The 17172-nt window shown below is 45.3% G+C and overlaps 1 protein-coding gene across 1 annotated transcript; it reads left to right on the top strand.

Annotated features, from left to right (window-relative positions):
• Positions 1-6121: 6121 nt before the first annotated feature.
• LOC123761010 (zinc finger protein 271-like) lies at positions 6122-16252 on the top strand. Its single transcript, XM_069339502.1, has one exon. It carries the CDS (start codon positions 8523-8525, stop codon positions 9633-9635), a length of 1113 nt encoding a protein of 370 aa, XP_069195603.1. The 5' UTR covers positions 6122-8522; the 3' UTR covers positions 9636-16252.
• Positions 16253-17172: the final 920 nt, after the last annotated feature.

Here is a 17172-nt window from a genome sequence, read left to right as displayed (position 1 = left end):
AGTAGAATTAGAACTCATGTGAATTAGTAGTAAGGCTAGCTGTTGTGTGAAGTGAGTGCCTGAAAATAAGTGTACATACAGTATGTACCCTGTATACAATATAAACAATATAAAACAAGCGCTGCAGAGGATGACGTAATCATCACAGCTTCGTAATCTTCAGCTTCATTAAAAGTAAGTCAATTTACCAATTTTATTATAGTATTACAAGATATTAATTGTTTTTTTTCAACAAAAGCTACATATTAGTCTCTGCAAATGTATATTCTATCGTCAGCAGAGAAAAGGTGAGCTCAAAATATTTCGTCTTGGCTAGCTCTCAGTGACAAGGCTCGATCGCCATTGTTATGGCATGGCCGCCACAGCCTGTGTCGTAACATTAAAAATACATTACCTGCACTGTTCAGGGTAAATCAAAACACATCTCTAAAATTTTATTAAGACAATATTAACTCACTGATTGATACATGAAATATTTAGCAATACAAAGGAATGAATCAATTTTTTCCCACCCATCTGGACTTGATCAGAGCGTGTTCACACATCATCCATGCAGCAGCCAGCAACTGGCTTAATCGTCGGCCGTGCACTAAATTGGAATGCAATTACACAATGAACTTTATTTAATTTTAGTTATACAGTATAAAATATATCCTACCTGAATGTTACTTGAAAAATTACCCGACCCGACTTAACTTCGGAAATAACGGAGCTCCGGAAATAACGACTAGGGTACAGCCCCATATAGGCCGTTAAATTGAGTGGATACCACAATTCACTGTATGGAATAATATTACTGCAAAAAAACTAAGAAAAAATCAATCAGAGACATTGAAATAATTAGGTAATAATATATTTGTGGCAACTGCCGTCTGACAGCTCGGGCGGAGTAGACCTCATCTGGCGAAGGCTCTGCCAACGCCCTTTTTTGCCACACTTCCCTACCCTATTGCGGCTAAAATATGCCACCTACGATTTTTTTGTTATTTTTTCCGTGATCAGGGAACAAAAATGAACACTTCTATAAGACGAAAGAATTTTTTGGAATTTTTTTTTTTTGTTGCGCCTGTGGGTGTGAATTCCATTTGGGCCCCTAGCGGTTTGAGGGTTAACGAAGATAAGTTCCAGCTCATGCGCTACGGAGAAAATGAAAATATAAAAACGGAAACCACGTACAAAACTCAGGCAAATTATAACATAGAACAAAAAAGCAATGTAAAGGATCTGGGTGTACTCATGTCAGAAGACCTTGCCTTTAAAGAACACAATAAAGTAGCCGTCACAACTGCAAGAAAAATGACAGGTTGGATAACAACCTTTCACACTAGAGATGCTATACCGATGATGATACTTTTCAAGACGCTAGTGCTTTCTAGAGTGGAGTACTGCTGCACAATGACAGCCTTTTCAAAGTTGGAGAAATTGCTGACCTGGAGAGCGTGCAGAGATCCTTTACTGCCAGAATCCGCTCAGTAAAACATCTAAATTACTGAGACTGACGAAAGAGCGTAAATCTGTACTCCCTTGGGCGCAGGCTGGAGATATACATAATAATTTACACGTGGAAAATAATTGAGGGGCTGGTCCCAAACCTGCACACAGAAATAACATCACATGAGACCAGAAGACATGGCAGGATGTGCAGAATACTCCCGTTGAAAAGCAGAGGTGCAACAGGTACTCTGAGAGAGAACTCTATCAACATCAGAGGCTCGAGACTGTTCAACACGCTTCCACTACACATAAGGGGCATAACTGGCAGACCCCTCATAGTGTTCAAGAGAGAACTGGATAAGCACCTCCAAAGGATACTTGATCAACCAGGCTGTGACTCATACATCAGGCTGCGAGCAGCCGCATCCAACAGCCTGGTTGATTAGTCCAGCATCCGGGAGGCCTGGTTGACGACCAGGCCACGGGGACGCTAAGCCCCGGAAGCACCTCAAGGTAACCTTAAGTTAAAGATGAGTGGCGCTGCCCAATAGACTCGCCTCTCAGGGCAAAATTTTAAATTTAAATTTAGAATATTGGACGCATTGTCTTGATGATTTTATTACTATACCCACCAAAACTGCTTATTAGTATGTTATGGTGCATATAAATGTTAGTAGTGATATATAGCATGCATATATAGGGTAATAACAACAGGAACACTGTTTGGTTTTTCTAAGAATATAATATATGTGTCACCATATATGAGCTACATACTTTTGAGAATAGTGATGTTCCGCACATTTAACTACAGTATTTACTCGATTTAACAGCTTATAATGGGGCTGTACCCTGGTCGTTATTTCCAGAGCTCCGGTATTTCCAAAGTTAAGTGTCGGTAATTTTTCAAGTAACATTCGGGTAAGATAAATTTTGTACAGTCACTTGGAACACCACTCTAGTGCCTTCTACCCTGTGACATCACAGATTCATGGCACATTGTTTTGATTTGTCATGAGGCAGGAGTGTTCATTCTGTGACTTTGTTGGACATATCTGCACAATCAAGGAACATCTGTGCACCATGTTGGCTCCAAATGCACTCATTGTGTCAGTGATGGCTGACTGGTGGGTGGATGGGCATGCAGGCAAGCAGGAAGAGGTTGGAAGGTAGGCAGGGAGGGAGAGACAGGGATGGAGGCAGGCAGGCAGAGCTTGTGAGGAAGGCAGGGAGAGGATTGGATGGATGGATTGATGGATGTAGGGAGGGAGGGAGGCTGGGAGAGGATTGGATGGATTGATTGATGGATGGATGGAGGGACAGAGGGATTGAGGGAGGGATGAAGTGAGGGATGGATGGAAGAAGGGAGGAAGGAATGGATGGATAGAGGGTGGGATGGATTGATGGATGGAGGGAGGAAGGGAGGGAGGGATGGATGGAGGGAGGGAGGGATGGATGGGTGGAGGGAGGGAGGGATGGATGGGTGGATGGATGGAGGGATTGATGGATGGATGGATGAATGGATGGAGGGATTGATGGAGGGAGAGAGGGATGGATGGAGGGAGGGAGGGAGGGAGGGAGGGAGGGAGGGAGGGAGGGAGGGAGGGAGGGAGGGAGGGAGGGATGGATGAATAGATGAATGGAGGGAGGGAAGGATGGATGAATGGATAGAGGGAGGGAGAGATAGATGAATGGAGGGATGGAGGGATGGATGGATGGAAGGATGGATGAATGGGTAGAGAGAGGGAGAGATGGATGGAAGGATGGATGAATGGATAGAGGGAGGGAGAGATGGATGAATGGAGGGAGGGATGGATGGATGGATGGAGGGATTAATGGAGGGAGGGATTGATGGCTGGAGAGGGGAGGGAGGGAGAGATGGATGGAGAGGGGAGGGAGAGATGGATGGATGGATGGATGGATGGATGGATGGATGGAAGGATGGCTGGATGGATGGATGGATGGATGGATGGATGGATGGATGGATGGATGGATGGAAGGATGGATGGAAGGATGGATGGAAGGATGGATGGAAGGATGGATGGATGGATGGATGGAAGGAAGGAAGGAAGGAAGGAAGGAAGGAAGGAGGGAAGGAGGGAAGGAGGGAAGGAGGGAAGGAGGGAAGGAGGGAAGGAGGGAGGGAGGGAGGGAGGGAGGGAGGGAGGTAGGTAGGTAGGTTGGGAGGGATGGATTGAGGAAGGGAGGGATGGATGGAGGGAGGGAGGGAGGGATGGGTGTTGAGGTGAAGCAGAGAGTGTGTGTATGGGATGTATGGGGGGGGCTGGTTGGGGAGGTGTGTTGGTGGTGGGGAAGGGACCGGCTCACTCTGACAAGCTCACTCACTTGACCCAGTTAACCAGATTTGTTTCTTAAATTCTGGATGTACATCATCATCATATATATATATTTGGTTACAGATTTTGTTTAGTAATATTATTAGGATAATAAAAAGCTGTAAAATACTGGTTTCATGAGTGCTTTATTGTTTTAGATGGAGATTCTCCATGCTGTCTCTGGCTGGCTGGCAATCTACTGAGCCACCTCCCAGAACGGTCTTGGGGGGGCGGGGGAGGCAAGAAGTGAGAGTGTAGGGGGGGAGAGCAGGAGTGGGGGGGAAGGAGGGGATGATAGAGGTAGGCGGCCTGCTTGCCATGTGAGGACCCCCTGATGCCAAAACAAACCCAATACCGACCTTCAGTAATATCGACCACCAGACCGGTATATGTGGCTCTAGATACCGGTCTCCCAAACCAGTCGTCATTACCGGCAGATCGGTATAAAAGAGGCTGTTAAATTGAGTAGATACTGTATATACATTCAATATGTTACACACTATTGAATAATATAACTGCAAAAAAAACAGATAAAAATGATTCACAGACACTGAAATTATTATGTAAATATTAATGGGTGGCAGTGTGTGGCAGGAGGCAGCTCCTGCCACACTTGGCTGTTGGGCGCTAGGTTGACCTTGGATTCTTGCTCTGTGTAGATAAACTCTCAACAAATGATCTTTGTGGTTCATTATGGTGCACAAAAGCATTGATGTTATATACAACGTCTGTGTATATATAGTGTAATAACAGCAAGAACACTGTTGGATTGATCATAGAATATAATATACAAGGCACATATATGAGTCCCATAATTTTGATCATAGCAATGTTCCACACATTGAACTACATAAATTCCACAAATTACACACTTTTGGATAATAGTACAGCAAAAAAAAAAAAACAAGAGAAGAAACGAATGAGACATCAAAATAATTGTGAAAATTTATATTCGTGGCAAACTGCCGCTTCTCTATATATTCTCTATATACAGTAGTACCTTTGTTCACGATCGTAATCCGTTCCTGGAGACACGTTGTCATCCAAAAATTCGTCATCCAAAACAAATTTTTGCCTAGAAAATAATGTGAATTGAGTTAATTCGTTCCACACCCCAAAAATATTAACTTAAAAATACATTTTATACAGAATAACACTACAATACAGTACTGTATGTTTATCTTACCTTGAATGAGGACTCTTGTTGGCGTATGGAAAACGGTGAGGTGGAGAGGTGTTAGTGTTTGGAAGGTGAGTCCCCATCCATTATAACATCAAGCGGTGATGACTCTCTCCTGTTTTGACTGCTTACTACTAGGACCTGCTTGTGGCTCACTGCTTACTTTTTCACTAAAAACCTGTCTAGCGACACTTGTTTTTCCCTATGTTTTAACACTTGTCTGTAGTGAGACATGACATTGTTTCATTATGAATGATCTCTTGTTTTTCCTCTATCGTCATCCTCACAAATATTTTCTTAGGTTGAACTTTTCCACTGACTTTCTTGGGACCCATGGCATGATATATAATGAGAACTTTTATGTTAAAAAAAACAAAAAATCAGGCAAACCAGTGAAATTCTTCTCAGAGAATTGAAGTGCGACCGAGTTTGTCACTATGTAAACAAACTGACTGAGAGTTCCTCGCCCCGTGCCAAGCACCACGCACTCGTTTGTCCCATTCATTTACGAACAGAAGTTGTATTCTAAGTAAACCGTCGTCTTCCAATTAAAATTTTACGACGAATTTGACGTCGCGTTCCAAAAAATTCGTCTTTTAGGGCAGTCATCAACCAAGGTTCCACTGTATTTAGAAAGTCTATACAATATTTATAATAAGGCATCCACCCCGTGGGGTGGTGGAGTCGCGTAACCCGAGCTCCCTTTCACTCGGTGCCTATAATTTGCTCAACTTCTCAGCTCCACCACGGCTAAAATATGTCACATACAATATTTTTTTGTTTAGTTTCCCCATGATCAGAGACTGCATTTTAATAATATAAGAAGAGAAAAAAATTTTTGCAAAAAATTTATTTTTAGCATACCACGGGTGTGTCATATTACGAAGCTGTGCAGCATGGTGGTTAAGGGTTAATAATGCTCATATATGTAACATTTTTATACCAAATTGTTTGTAAGTGATTGTTCTATCAAATGCCATAATGAAAATGAAGAATTCATAATAAATAGATCTTTTTATGAATATTTATATCAAGACTGACACAGTTGCCTTATGGAAATGCAGGCTATTACATCATTTTTGCAACCTCAAATAATTACAGCATAGTTATGATTTTGATATGGAATTGTTCACTAGTGATCGTGCCATCATGTGCCATGTTCAAAATGATAAATATACAACAAATAGATGTTCTGTGATTTTTTTTATATTGGATGTAGGATTGTTTTTTTCTCTTCAGATGGAAGGGTGAGACAGCCTCGGGCTGACGGGTAGAACGAATTCAGCGGTGGAACAACTTGACCTTCCCCCATGTTGTTCGTTCAAGTGAACACACACTATTATCAACATCTCATGCACTATGGCACCATGGTAACACATCTGAAGCACCGTGCAGGCATTATCAACATCTTGCAGGCACTATGGTAACAAAGGAAACGTGAATTTAAATACAAATTTAGTGTATCATTAATTTTAAAATCTTGGTATTTATTAATTTATGTGTATGTACTATTTATGTTTTTAATATTTTTGTTTGGCAAGAAAATGGTTTTATTTTAAATTAATTATTGCAGGATGCTTTTATCCTCGGGTTCCAATGTAAACAAGTTTAATATGTAATTTCCATATTAAAACCTTACACAATTTTTCTTCTATGTGAGTTATTGTAAATGTTGAAAGAGCATTTAAAAAAATAATCTTTAAACTGTATAGTGATTGTGAATTTTTTCTTAGGTAATTTACTCTATTAGCTAAAAAGCCTCTCCAAGTAAGATAATATATCAGTGTTCTTAATGCTTTTTTATATATTTACATGAAGGTATAGGGGGATATAAAAATATTATGAACATGCGCACATTACATTGGATCGGTAATTTCTTGTTAAACTCTCATACACAAATAACAAACCACATGAGGGCCCATTGTACCTGAAACTTGTGCAACGGCTATATTTGTAAGACATCCATCAGTTCTGTGGGTATATATAATAAGACATCCCTCAGTTCTGTGGTTATACTTATAATAAGACATCCCAAATTCTATGGTTATTTTTATAATAAGGCATTTCTCAGTTCTGTAGTTTTGTTTATAATGAGACATTTCAGTACTGTGACTGTATTTATAATAAGACATCCCTCACTGCTGTTCCTATATGTATAATGAAACATCCTTGAGTGCTGGAGCTTTATTTATAATAATACATAATATTTATATATGACATAAGGGAGTACCATCTCTGGCTGGAAGAGGACCCTTAGCTTCGGAGGGAACGACACACAACGCATTAGAGGGAATTTTTAGGTCCCCTCCTATATTATTTCTGTTTTTATCCTACTACGCTCTTCTTTTTTTGTTTGTGATTTATTAGGTATTTAAAGGTATTAGGTATTAATATTATAATATAATACTGTATATTTTTTTAGACATTTAGTTAAATCTGAAAAACTTGCTACATGATTTTTGATTGTTAATAAAGTTGTACACAGACACTAACTTTCCTGCTGGTGAACGCATGTGGAAAAGTGCATTTGGATGTTTGCTTTTGCACTTGCCAATTCATGGGAAATGTTATTGAGTATATTTTATGTCTAGCATATTTTCTAATATAATAAGCACAGTATTATCTTACTATTTATGAATTACAGGTGGTTTACATATTGTAAAAATTTTCCATTCTCTTGTGTCTGTGACATGTAATTAAATTACTTTATATTCCTACAAAATAGAATTAGATTATTCCAATTGCCAGGCTGCGAGCAGCTGCGTCCAACAGCCTGGTTGACCAATCCAGCAACCAGGAGGCTTGGTCGACAACCGGGCTGCAGGGACGCTAAGGCCTGGAAGCACCTCAAGGTATTGCTTATTTGATACAGAGTGTCATCTGTTGATGGTACTCTATACTGAGCTGGATGTTCTATACTGATTGTCATGTAGTAACTTGTATTATTTATGCATCTGACAGTCCAAGTGTTTTATGCATCTTTTAAGAATATTTGTTTTAGTAATGAACAAAAGCTCATCCATTTTAAGTCATCACGAATATGTAACTAAGATTTTTCTCTAATATTTTTCAATAATACAAAAATGTATTTAGGAGAGAAATACCAATAATAATTGTCTATATGACTTAACTAATGAAATGTAGGATAATTCATTAGACAATACTTAGGGTTTTTGGATCACATAACTTTAGCTTAAAGGTAAATACATTTATTTACTTCTAAAAAAAAAAAAATTTGAAAAAGTATTTTCAAAAAAAGGGAGTCTAATAAAACACTTGAGGATTTATACAGGAGAGAAACTATATCACAGTTCAGATTGTCAAAAAGACTTATAATGTAAATGCTTTTCATGTAAATCAGGTACAGTAAAACATATGAAACATGATAGAATTTGCATTTAGTTAATCTTAGTAAACTGTACAAATATTTATTCAAAAGCAAAACATCTTCAGTGTTGAATGTTCAAAATTATATCATGAAAACATCTTGCATAATAGCATACAAAAATGTAGAGAAGAAAATCAATATTAAATATTCATTGTCTAAACTACTTTAAAAATATAAAAATTTAAATATGAATACCCATTCAGGAGAAGAGCCATATCACTGTAGAGTATGTCTAAAAGACTTTAAATATGAATCATTGTTAATAATGCACACGAGGAATCATACAGGAGGGAAACCATATCACTGCTCAGAGTGTCAAAAAGACTTTTCACAAAAATCACATCTAATATCACACATGAGGATTCATACAGGAAAGAAATCATATCCCTGTTCAGAGTGTCAAAAAATCTTTTCAACAAAAGCAAGTCTAATAAGACATGTGAGGATTCATACAGGGGAAAAACCATATCACTGTTCAGAGTGTCAAAAAGACTTTTCACAAATATCATATCTAATATCACACATGAGGATTCATACAGGAGAGAAACCATATCACTGTTCAGCGTGTAAAAAAGACTTTTCACAAAAATCACATCTAATATCACACATGAGGATTCATACAGGAGAGAAACCATATCACTGTTCAGAGTGTCAAAAAGACTTTTCACAAAAATCAACTCTAATAACACACATGAGGATTCATACAGGAGAGAAACCATATCACTGTTCAGAGTGTCAAAAAGACTTTTCACAAAAATCAGATCTAATATCACACATCTGGATTCATACAGGAGAGAATCCATATCACTGTTCAGAGTGTCAAAAAGACTTTTCACAAAAATCAACTCTAATATCACACATGAGAATTCATACAGGAGAAAAACCATATCACTGTTCAGAGTGTCAAAAAGACTTTTCACAAAAATCAACTCTAATATCACACATGAGAATTCATACAGGAGAGAAACCGTATCACTGTTCAGTGTGTCAGAAATACTTTTCAACAAAATCACAGCTAATATCACACATGAGGATTCATACCGGAGAGAAACTATATCACTGTTCAGTGTGTCAGAAATACTCTTCAACAAAATCACATCTAATATCACACATGAGAATTCACACAGGAGAGAAACCGTATCACTGTTCAGAGTGTCAGAAATACTTTTCAACAAAATCACATCTAATAAGACACAAGAGGATACATACAAGAGAGAAACCATATCACTGTTCAGAGTGTAAAAAAGTCTTTTCAACAAAAGCAAGTCTATTAAAGCACATCAGGATTCATACAGCGTAAATGTCAATTGAATATTGTGTGTCTAAAAGCTTTTCATGTAAATCATGTACAGTAAGACATGAAACATGATAGAATTTGCCTTTAGTTAATCTTAATACAGAGGACCACTGGCTTTGTGAACCCCCTGAGGGATGAGACCTGTCGGTTACAATGTAAGTTCGTAAACGAGAAATATAGGAAAAATATATAAACGAGAAGTGTAGGAAAGAAATCTAAAGGAAAAATTGACAGGTTCATAGCATAAATGCGACAGTATTTTGTTTGTACTTGCCAAGAAAAGAAGTCCTGATCCACTTTTTATGTTGATCATTGTTGATGTAGCATAGTTATTTACAGGGAAGAGGTGGTAGATGTTGATGGAGTTGGGGTTGACCGAAATGGAGAAGAATGGTGATAAGGTAACCTCAGATGTTGACGCATTTGGGTCAACATGTGATGAGTCAGGTGCAGGTGAGGCAATGCGAGCTTTCTTGGAAGCCTTTGCAAAAGACTATAATTGTCATTTGTTTCATTCCCTTTGATCTTATTTTCAGAAACTTCATATACAGATTGTACTGATTAGTCAGTACAATTGTACTTGACTTCTGACTGTCAAGCATCCAGTCACAAGTCATTCAGTTATTACCAGTCAAAGGCTGTTAGGCATTCACAGCTATGGTAGCAACCAGTCACAATTTGTTAACAACATGAGTCCGATGCTTACAGAATACAAATGTGATGTTCTCTCACAAACCCAATGTACCTTCTTGTATACAAGTATGTCAGCCAGGGCAGTCAGTCAGTCAGTCAGGGCAGTCTGCATCTAAGTCCACCATCTGGTAGAAAGGTTGCAGAGAATCTGGACTGTATTAATACCCGTCTACACGTGCCTTGAGGGCTTAGGGGGAGGCGGTAGGATGTAGCGGGTATGGGGAGCTGAGGGTATTTGGTGTGACCACAGCCAGTCTGTGATGGTCCGCCTGCCGCCCAAGCCCGCCTACCCGCCCGAACCCACCCAAGCCTGCCTACCCACCTAAACCACCCAAGCCTGCCTGAACCCACCCAAGCCCCCTCAAACCCACCTGAACCCACTTAAGCCCCCTGAACCCATCCAAGCCTGCCTACCCGCCCAAGCCCATCCAAGCCTGCTTACCCGCCCGGGCCCACCCAAGCTTGCCTAAACCTACCCACCTGATCCTGCCTATCTGCCCGAAACCCCACCGAAGTCCGTCTAAAGACCCCTTGCCCGAACCCACCAAAGTCTGCCCCCCTGAACTCACCCAGCCTGCCTGCTTGCCCACCAAAAGCTTTGCCTACCAGCCCACCCACCAACCCACCTAGCCCTCCTCCCTCTCATTAATGTACTCACCCACCCAGTCTGCCCACCAATCCATCCACACGGCCCACCCAGCCATCCTCCCTGCCCATGCACGTACCCACCCTGCCTGCTTTCCAGCTGACCACCAATCCATATACATACCTACCCACCCAAAACTGCCCACCCAGCCACCCACCCGCCTGCTACCTAGCCTGCCTGCCAGTCAGTCGGCCACCACTCCATCCATATGTCTTGCCCGGTCACCTGCTAACCCTGCCTACCAGCCATCCCATTTCCCCAAGACACCCTCCCTGCTCATCCACCCACCAGTTAGCCATCACTGACACAATGCGTGCATTAGGAGCCGAAATGGTGCACGGATGTTCCTGGATTGTGCAGATATATCCAAAAAGTCATGGAATGAACACTCCAGTCTCGTGACAAATCAAAACAATGGGAACAGTTGGCAGTGAATCTGTGTCGTCACAGGGTAGAAGGCACTAGAGTGGCGCCCGACACAGTCAGTTGGTAAACTAGGCCCTCTGCTTGGCGATTGACCTGAGTCCCCTCTAGCCGTGTGCGAGTTTGAGGATTGCTCTGTCCCCTTGTCTCAGGGCAACGCTCATTGTTTTTGCCTCTGTCATGCTGCCTATTGGGTCAGTGACACATTCGACCCTGAGTCCTCCGAGCTTTGTTGCTTGTTTGTGACTTATTTTTCCCCAATCTGACGATGACATTGTCCCCCCCCTCCCCCCACCGCCTGCTACTGGCTCCTAAGCATCTGAGGGCTTCGTGGTCGTGCCAGGGTTTAGAGGTTTCTGAGACTCGGGTGGTTTCGGGGATTGCCCCTTCCAGGGGGGCGATAGAGGCATTCGAGTCTATTCCTCCAGCTGTAGCTCCTGGGCCTGACCAGTGGGCCCATTCTCTTCCTACTCTTTCGGCCGCCTCGGCCTTTTCTTGTGAGGCCGGGGCTTTGGAGGATGACTCGTCCCCGGGACCTGACGTGGAGGTTCCCAGGGTTGGTGAGGAGCTGGCTTGGGGGCCTTGGGCCCTGTTGGATCCCGCCTGGGTTTTCCGACCCTCTGAGCGGGGCTTACTGTTTCAAGGAGTGGGGGTTTTCCTTTCCCCCCTTTGCGTACGAGTTGGATTTGGGTTCGGCTCTTCTCCGAGTTCGGTTCCGTGTCCCTGCAGGTTCTTCGGTTTCGTCTTTCTGGAGGTTTTCGGCTTCCCACGTCTCGTCTACTGAGGTGCAGGCAGCCATTGCAGCTTATTTCCTGCACAACCCGGAGTATGCCTCCATAATGGATCCATCTTCTTTCAGGTTTGGATCTTCGTCTTCATACTGGGTTTGTTGTGAGGTTTTTGGCTTGTCCTCTCCTGCGGGCTGCCCTTTGTTCTTGCTGTATGCTTGGGAACCTTCTGTTGTACCCGCAAGGTTGAGTGGCATGGAGCATCTACTGTGGTCCAGGTTAACCTGGAGGGTGACTTTGAGCACCTTAATAAGTGCCTTTTCGCTCCTGCCCTTTTTCGGGATGTTGGCGTGGTTCTGCTTCATGTGCAAGTTCCTTCCCTGTCAGTTGCGCTTGTGGCCCGGGCTGTGGTGGGTATGTGGGCCTGCGGGCCACTCCAAGCAACAGCCTGGTTGACCAAATTCTCACAAGTTGAGCCTGGTTTCAGGCCGGGCTTGGGGAGTAGATAAACTCCCAAAACCCCATCAAGCAGGGATCAAGCAGGCTGAGGACTTGCGCGCCCATGACTTATTGGCTTCGGTCCTACATTTCTTTTCCCTCCTGGAGCTGTCTTCGAATTGGCTTGAGGATGTGGAGGCGCTTGGGGCCGTTCCTGGGTCTTGCACCTTGGTCTCGGCTGCTCGTGTGTCGTCCGCGCTTTTGAAACTGTTGCACCCATCCTGCGGGATGTGCTGTCACAGTTTTTTGCTGCGCATCTCACGTGTTAGCAGGTGGTTCTTGCTTTCTCCTTGGAATCTGTATAATCCCTAGCTCTTAGGTTGTCTTTGCCCTTATGTCTTTTGTTGTTTGTGGCTTCTGCGGTCGAGCAGTACATGCGGGCAACATCTTCCAGTTGCCATCCGATGTCTGACTTGTTGGTTCTCCGGGAGTCCTGGGGTGGGTTCTTCCCAGAGGGGTCATGCCAGGGCTCGCGGTTCCGCTCGTCGGGGTAGGCCACAGGCGCCAGTTTCGGAGTCGGTGCCGCCTTCAGTCCCGGCTGCGCCTGGTCGGCGCGATGCTCGCTCTGTGCACAGACTGGGTTCTTGTAAGGGGCGTTGGCCCTTTCGCGGTTCGCCCCATTGACGGGGCGATGGGGAGGAGGCTTGCTCTTTTCGCTCACACCTGGTTCACTATTGTGAACTTTTCAGGTCGTTTCTTGCGGCCTGGGGTGGCGATGGGTGGCTCCTCCTCCTTCAGGGGGGGTTGAGGGCTGGCTGGGCAGGCCTCTTTCCCTGCACTCTGTCAGGTCGTCTTGGAGTAAGTGCACTTGAGTGTGGTCGTAATGACGACGTCTCTCGGGTGGGTTTCCCGCCTGTTTCCCAGTTCTAAAATGGGACTGTGCGGACCTGCAGGCCATCTTGGACTTGTCCCGTCTGAATCCCTGGGTTTCTTGGCCCTCCTTCATCGGCTGTTTTGGTTCCATTGGGGACGTCCCTTCCGCCTCTCGCAATTGCTGGGTTCGACCCCCGGAGGCCTTATGTTGGCTGATGTGTCTCCGGCTTCCTCTTGGGGTTTTAGGGGTTTCGTGCCTTGGCACCTACCTGAGCCCTCGCTCGATCTTCATACACATGTGTCGTCTCTTGGCTGGGGCTTTGTGACTTATGCTCACCAGGCTGGCCTGGGACAGTGAGGTCCGTCCTTCCGTCAAGCTCATGGCACGATGTGGGTGTTCGCTGCTGTGTGGATGTCGCTCTGGAGGTTTCAGGGTCGCTCGCATTTCAACGATCCGGCTCCATTCGGACTGTTCCTGGTGGTTCTTGCCTGAACCGTGTGGGGTTTGATGCGATCCTTGGCTCTTTGGGTTTGGTCGCTTCGGGTGACTTGTCTGCTGAGTTCTCGAGGTTGGCTCTCCTTTCGTTTCACGTTCAGGGTACATGTCACGTCCTAGGTACTGACTCGCTTGGAGCCTCCTGGAAGTGTGTTGTTCTTCTGGCTCTTTGGTGGCCGGCCCAGCCTTGATTCAAGCGCTGTTTGCTCTGTGTTCAAATCCGAGGGTCTTCTGGGGCTCCGCCTCTTTTTGCAGATTGGTCCAGCCAGGTACGTAGCTGGTTCGTTCTTCTCCTTGAGTCTTCGCATTTGGGGCTTTTGTCTTGAGATTTTTCGTCCCTTGTATGGGCATAGGTGGCTTCGTTGTTGGTCTCCCACCTGCGTGCTTCGTCTTCGGCGGCAGTATAAAGTTTCCTGGCAGTCCTTCCCGTTTTCCTATCCCTGAGTAAGTGTACTTCGGTCTCTTATAAGGTTGTCTTGTCCTTCCTTTTGTGGTTGTTCCATGACCGTAATTTAATGCCGAATACTATCGCCTCGTATCGTACAAGGCTAGCAGAGCCACTCCAGCTTGCGTTCGGTGTTGATGTTACTTCTCCGTTCCACAAGCTGTATCTTGTGTTGTTACACCTCCAGCCTGCTCATGTGCTTCTGGTGCCTTCTTGAGATTATCTTGAGGTTATCTTGAGATGATTTCGGGGCTTTTTAGTGTCCCCGCGGCCCGGGCCTCGACCAGGCCTCCACCACCTGGAAGCAGCCCGTGACAGCTGACTAACACCCAGGTACCTATTTTACTGCTAGGTAACAGAGGCATAGGGTGAAAGAAACTCTGCCCAATGTTTCTCGCCGGCATCTGGGATCGAACACAGGACCACAGGATCACAAGTCCAGCGTGCTGTCCGCTCGGCCGACCGGCTCCGCCTTCCTGGCTTCCTTGCCTTCCTGGTTGTAACCCCAGGTTCTCTCTCTCTTTCTTCTCCTCGGTTTGTCGTATCCCTTTCGACTCAAGATTGTTTCTCCAGGTCTCATTTTCCTGTTGGCGTTGCCTCTGGGGGTCGGGTCGGAGAGCTTCTGGCTCTCCTCTGCCACACAAATTTTTTCTGCTCGTTTGGTCCTGGTGGTAGGTTTGTTTGCAGCAGTCGCCTCCTTTTCTGGTGATATTTGGGTCTGCTGTTTCCTGGAGGGGTCCTAGGATTGTTGATGCTTGGCTAGTCGGGCCTGGGGTGCATCATGTGTTGTGTTCGGTTGCGACTTTTCACTGTTCTCTGCGCGTCTTGGCCTCTGTGGCCGTGGGCGCACTTTGGTTTGCCCGGGTTCCCTTCCTTCTTTCCTGTTCCAGGGTTCGGGTCTCCCGGGTTGACTGCAGGGTCCTTTGGTATGGCCTATTGTCTTGTTTTTGAGTTAAGGCACGTGGCGTCCACCACCCGGGTCCTTTTTTCTTTTCTCTTTGGTGAGGTAGCTCAACGGGGCTTCCCCTACAAAACCAACATTGAATGTAATGAAATGCCATTTTTTGGGTGAGACCCGGAGGTTCCCTGTCATCCTTCCCTCCCTCCAGTCGTCAGTGTTTTCGCGTGTTTTTGATATCCACCCTAAGAACTGGAGGTTGGATTGCCAGCACGGAGGTCTGGGGCTCCCCCTTCCCCTTCCCAGGGATGGGGAGGGGAGGTTGCACAGATGGCGGTGCGGTGATGTGATGACATAATGCTAGTTTTCATTTGGTGAGTTCTGTCCACTCATTCGGCTTTCGGTAGCAATGCTTTTACTAGAATAGGGGTTTGTTTTCGGGGCTCCTACCTTTCTGGGTGCCAGACCCGGTCGATGGCAGACATGAAATTCTTCCAACCACACGGGGGTTTCTATAAGCCGTTGCTCCTAGTGCCTCTCTGAGGTGGCCTGGTTCTGGCTGGTAGTCCCCGGTAGGCAAGAACTCCATACACTTTCACTTATGCCAGAAAGCTAATAGTAAGATATCAGCCTGAATAGCTTTGCAGATTCTCTGGGTCTCGCCCAGAAAATTGCGTTTCAATACATTCAACACTTTTTCTGGGGGGAGTCCCTACGGTTTCCCGGAGCTATCCATGGCTGATATGGATACCTAACTATTTTGCATCAGTCGATGTGGGTGGAGTTCTAGGCCTACCGGGGACCACGAGCCAAAACCTGGCCCCATTTTTGGATGGGACCCGGAGGTTCCCTGGTCCTGCCGGAGGTTCCCTGGTCCACCAGGCAACAGCCTGGTGGACCAAACTCTCACAAGTCAAGCCTGGCCTCGGGCCGGGCTTGGGGAGTAGAAGAACTCCCAGAACCCCATCAACCAGGTATCAACCAGGTATCAACCAGGCACGGGGAGCAATGGCCCATAGAAATGCACATGTGATTTGGAGCATTCTGTATCTGCCATCGACTGGGACAGGCACCCAGAAAGGTAAGAGCCACAAAACAAACCCCTATTCTGGTTAACAACAAAAATCGACAAACGAGTGGACAGAACTCCCCCAGGAAAACGAACTAACAAGCATGACGTCACACGAGCCGCGCCGCATGTCTGCACAGCTCCCCCCTCCCCGGGAGGGGGAAGGGGGAGTCCCAGACCCCCGTGCCGGCGATCCCCGCCCCAGTTCCTCGGCTGATGGGATCATGCACGGTCGTGTGGCTCCAGCTCCGGTCTTGTCTCAGTGCTGTGACTTGTTTGCAGTGCTGCTCTTACGGTGGTCGTGTGAGCTGGGAGTAGTATTCTCAGGTACTCGGGCTGCATGTGCTTAGGGTCACCTTCCCTGAGTGCCCTGTAAGTACCGCCCTTGGGGCTTGGGGTTGCCTTCTACAAGTCGCCTTGGGTCTACCTCTGTTGGCTTTTTGCTGCTTGGCGTTTGGCCGCCCCGAGGGTTTGGGGGTTTTCCTCCCTTGTTTACCTTGGGGTAAGTGGTAGTTATAGCACTGGTGGGGCGCAGGGTACTGCGTAGCTAGTTTTCACCTATAACAGCAGCCGGCTCTGTTCCTTCTGGGTACGTTGTCCACTTGTGTGGTTTTTCTTTTATATTTCTTTTTGCCTGGTAGGGGGGGTCTGCCTTGTGTTCCCCCCCCCCCTTATATTAGGTTCGTTTGTGTGGTGGCACCCCCTGCTTCGCCCTCGCGAGTGGACACGTCCCGTGGGTTCAGCTTTAGCAGTTTGCTTGGTAGTTTGGGGCGCCGGTTAGCAGTGCCCTGCCTGGGATAACCCCTAGCAGACCCAGTCTAGGGGCCCTGG

This window comes from Procambarus clarkii, chromosome 41 (genome assembly GCF_040958095.1).
Source record: "Procambarus clarkii isolate CNS0578487 chromosome 41, FALCON_Pclarkii_2.0, whole genome shotgun sequence".
Classification (NCBI taxonomy): domain Eukaryota; kingdom Metazoa; phylum Arthropoda; class Malacostraca; order Decapoda; family Cambaridae; genus Procambarus; species Procambarus clarkii.
This window is presented reverse-complemented; position numbering and strand designations above follow the sequence as displayed.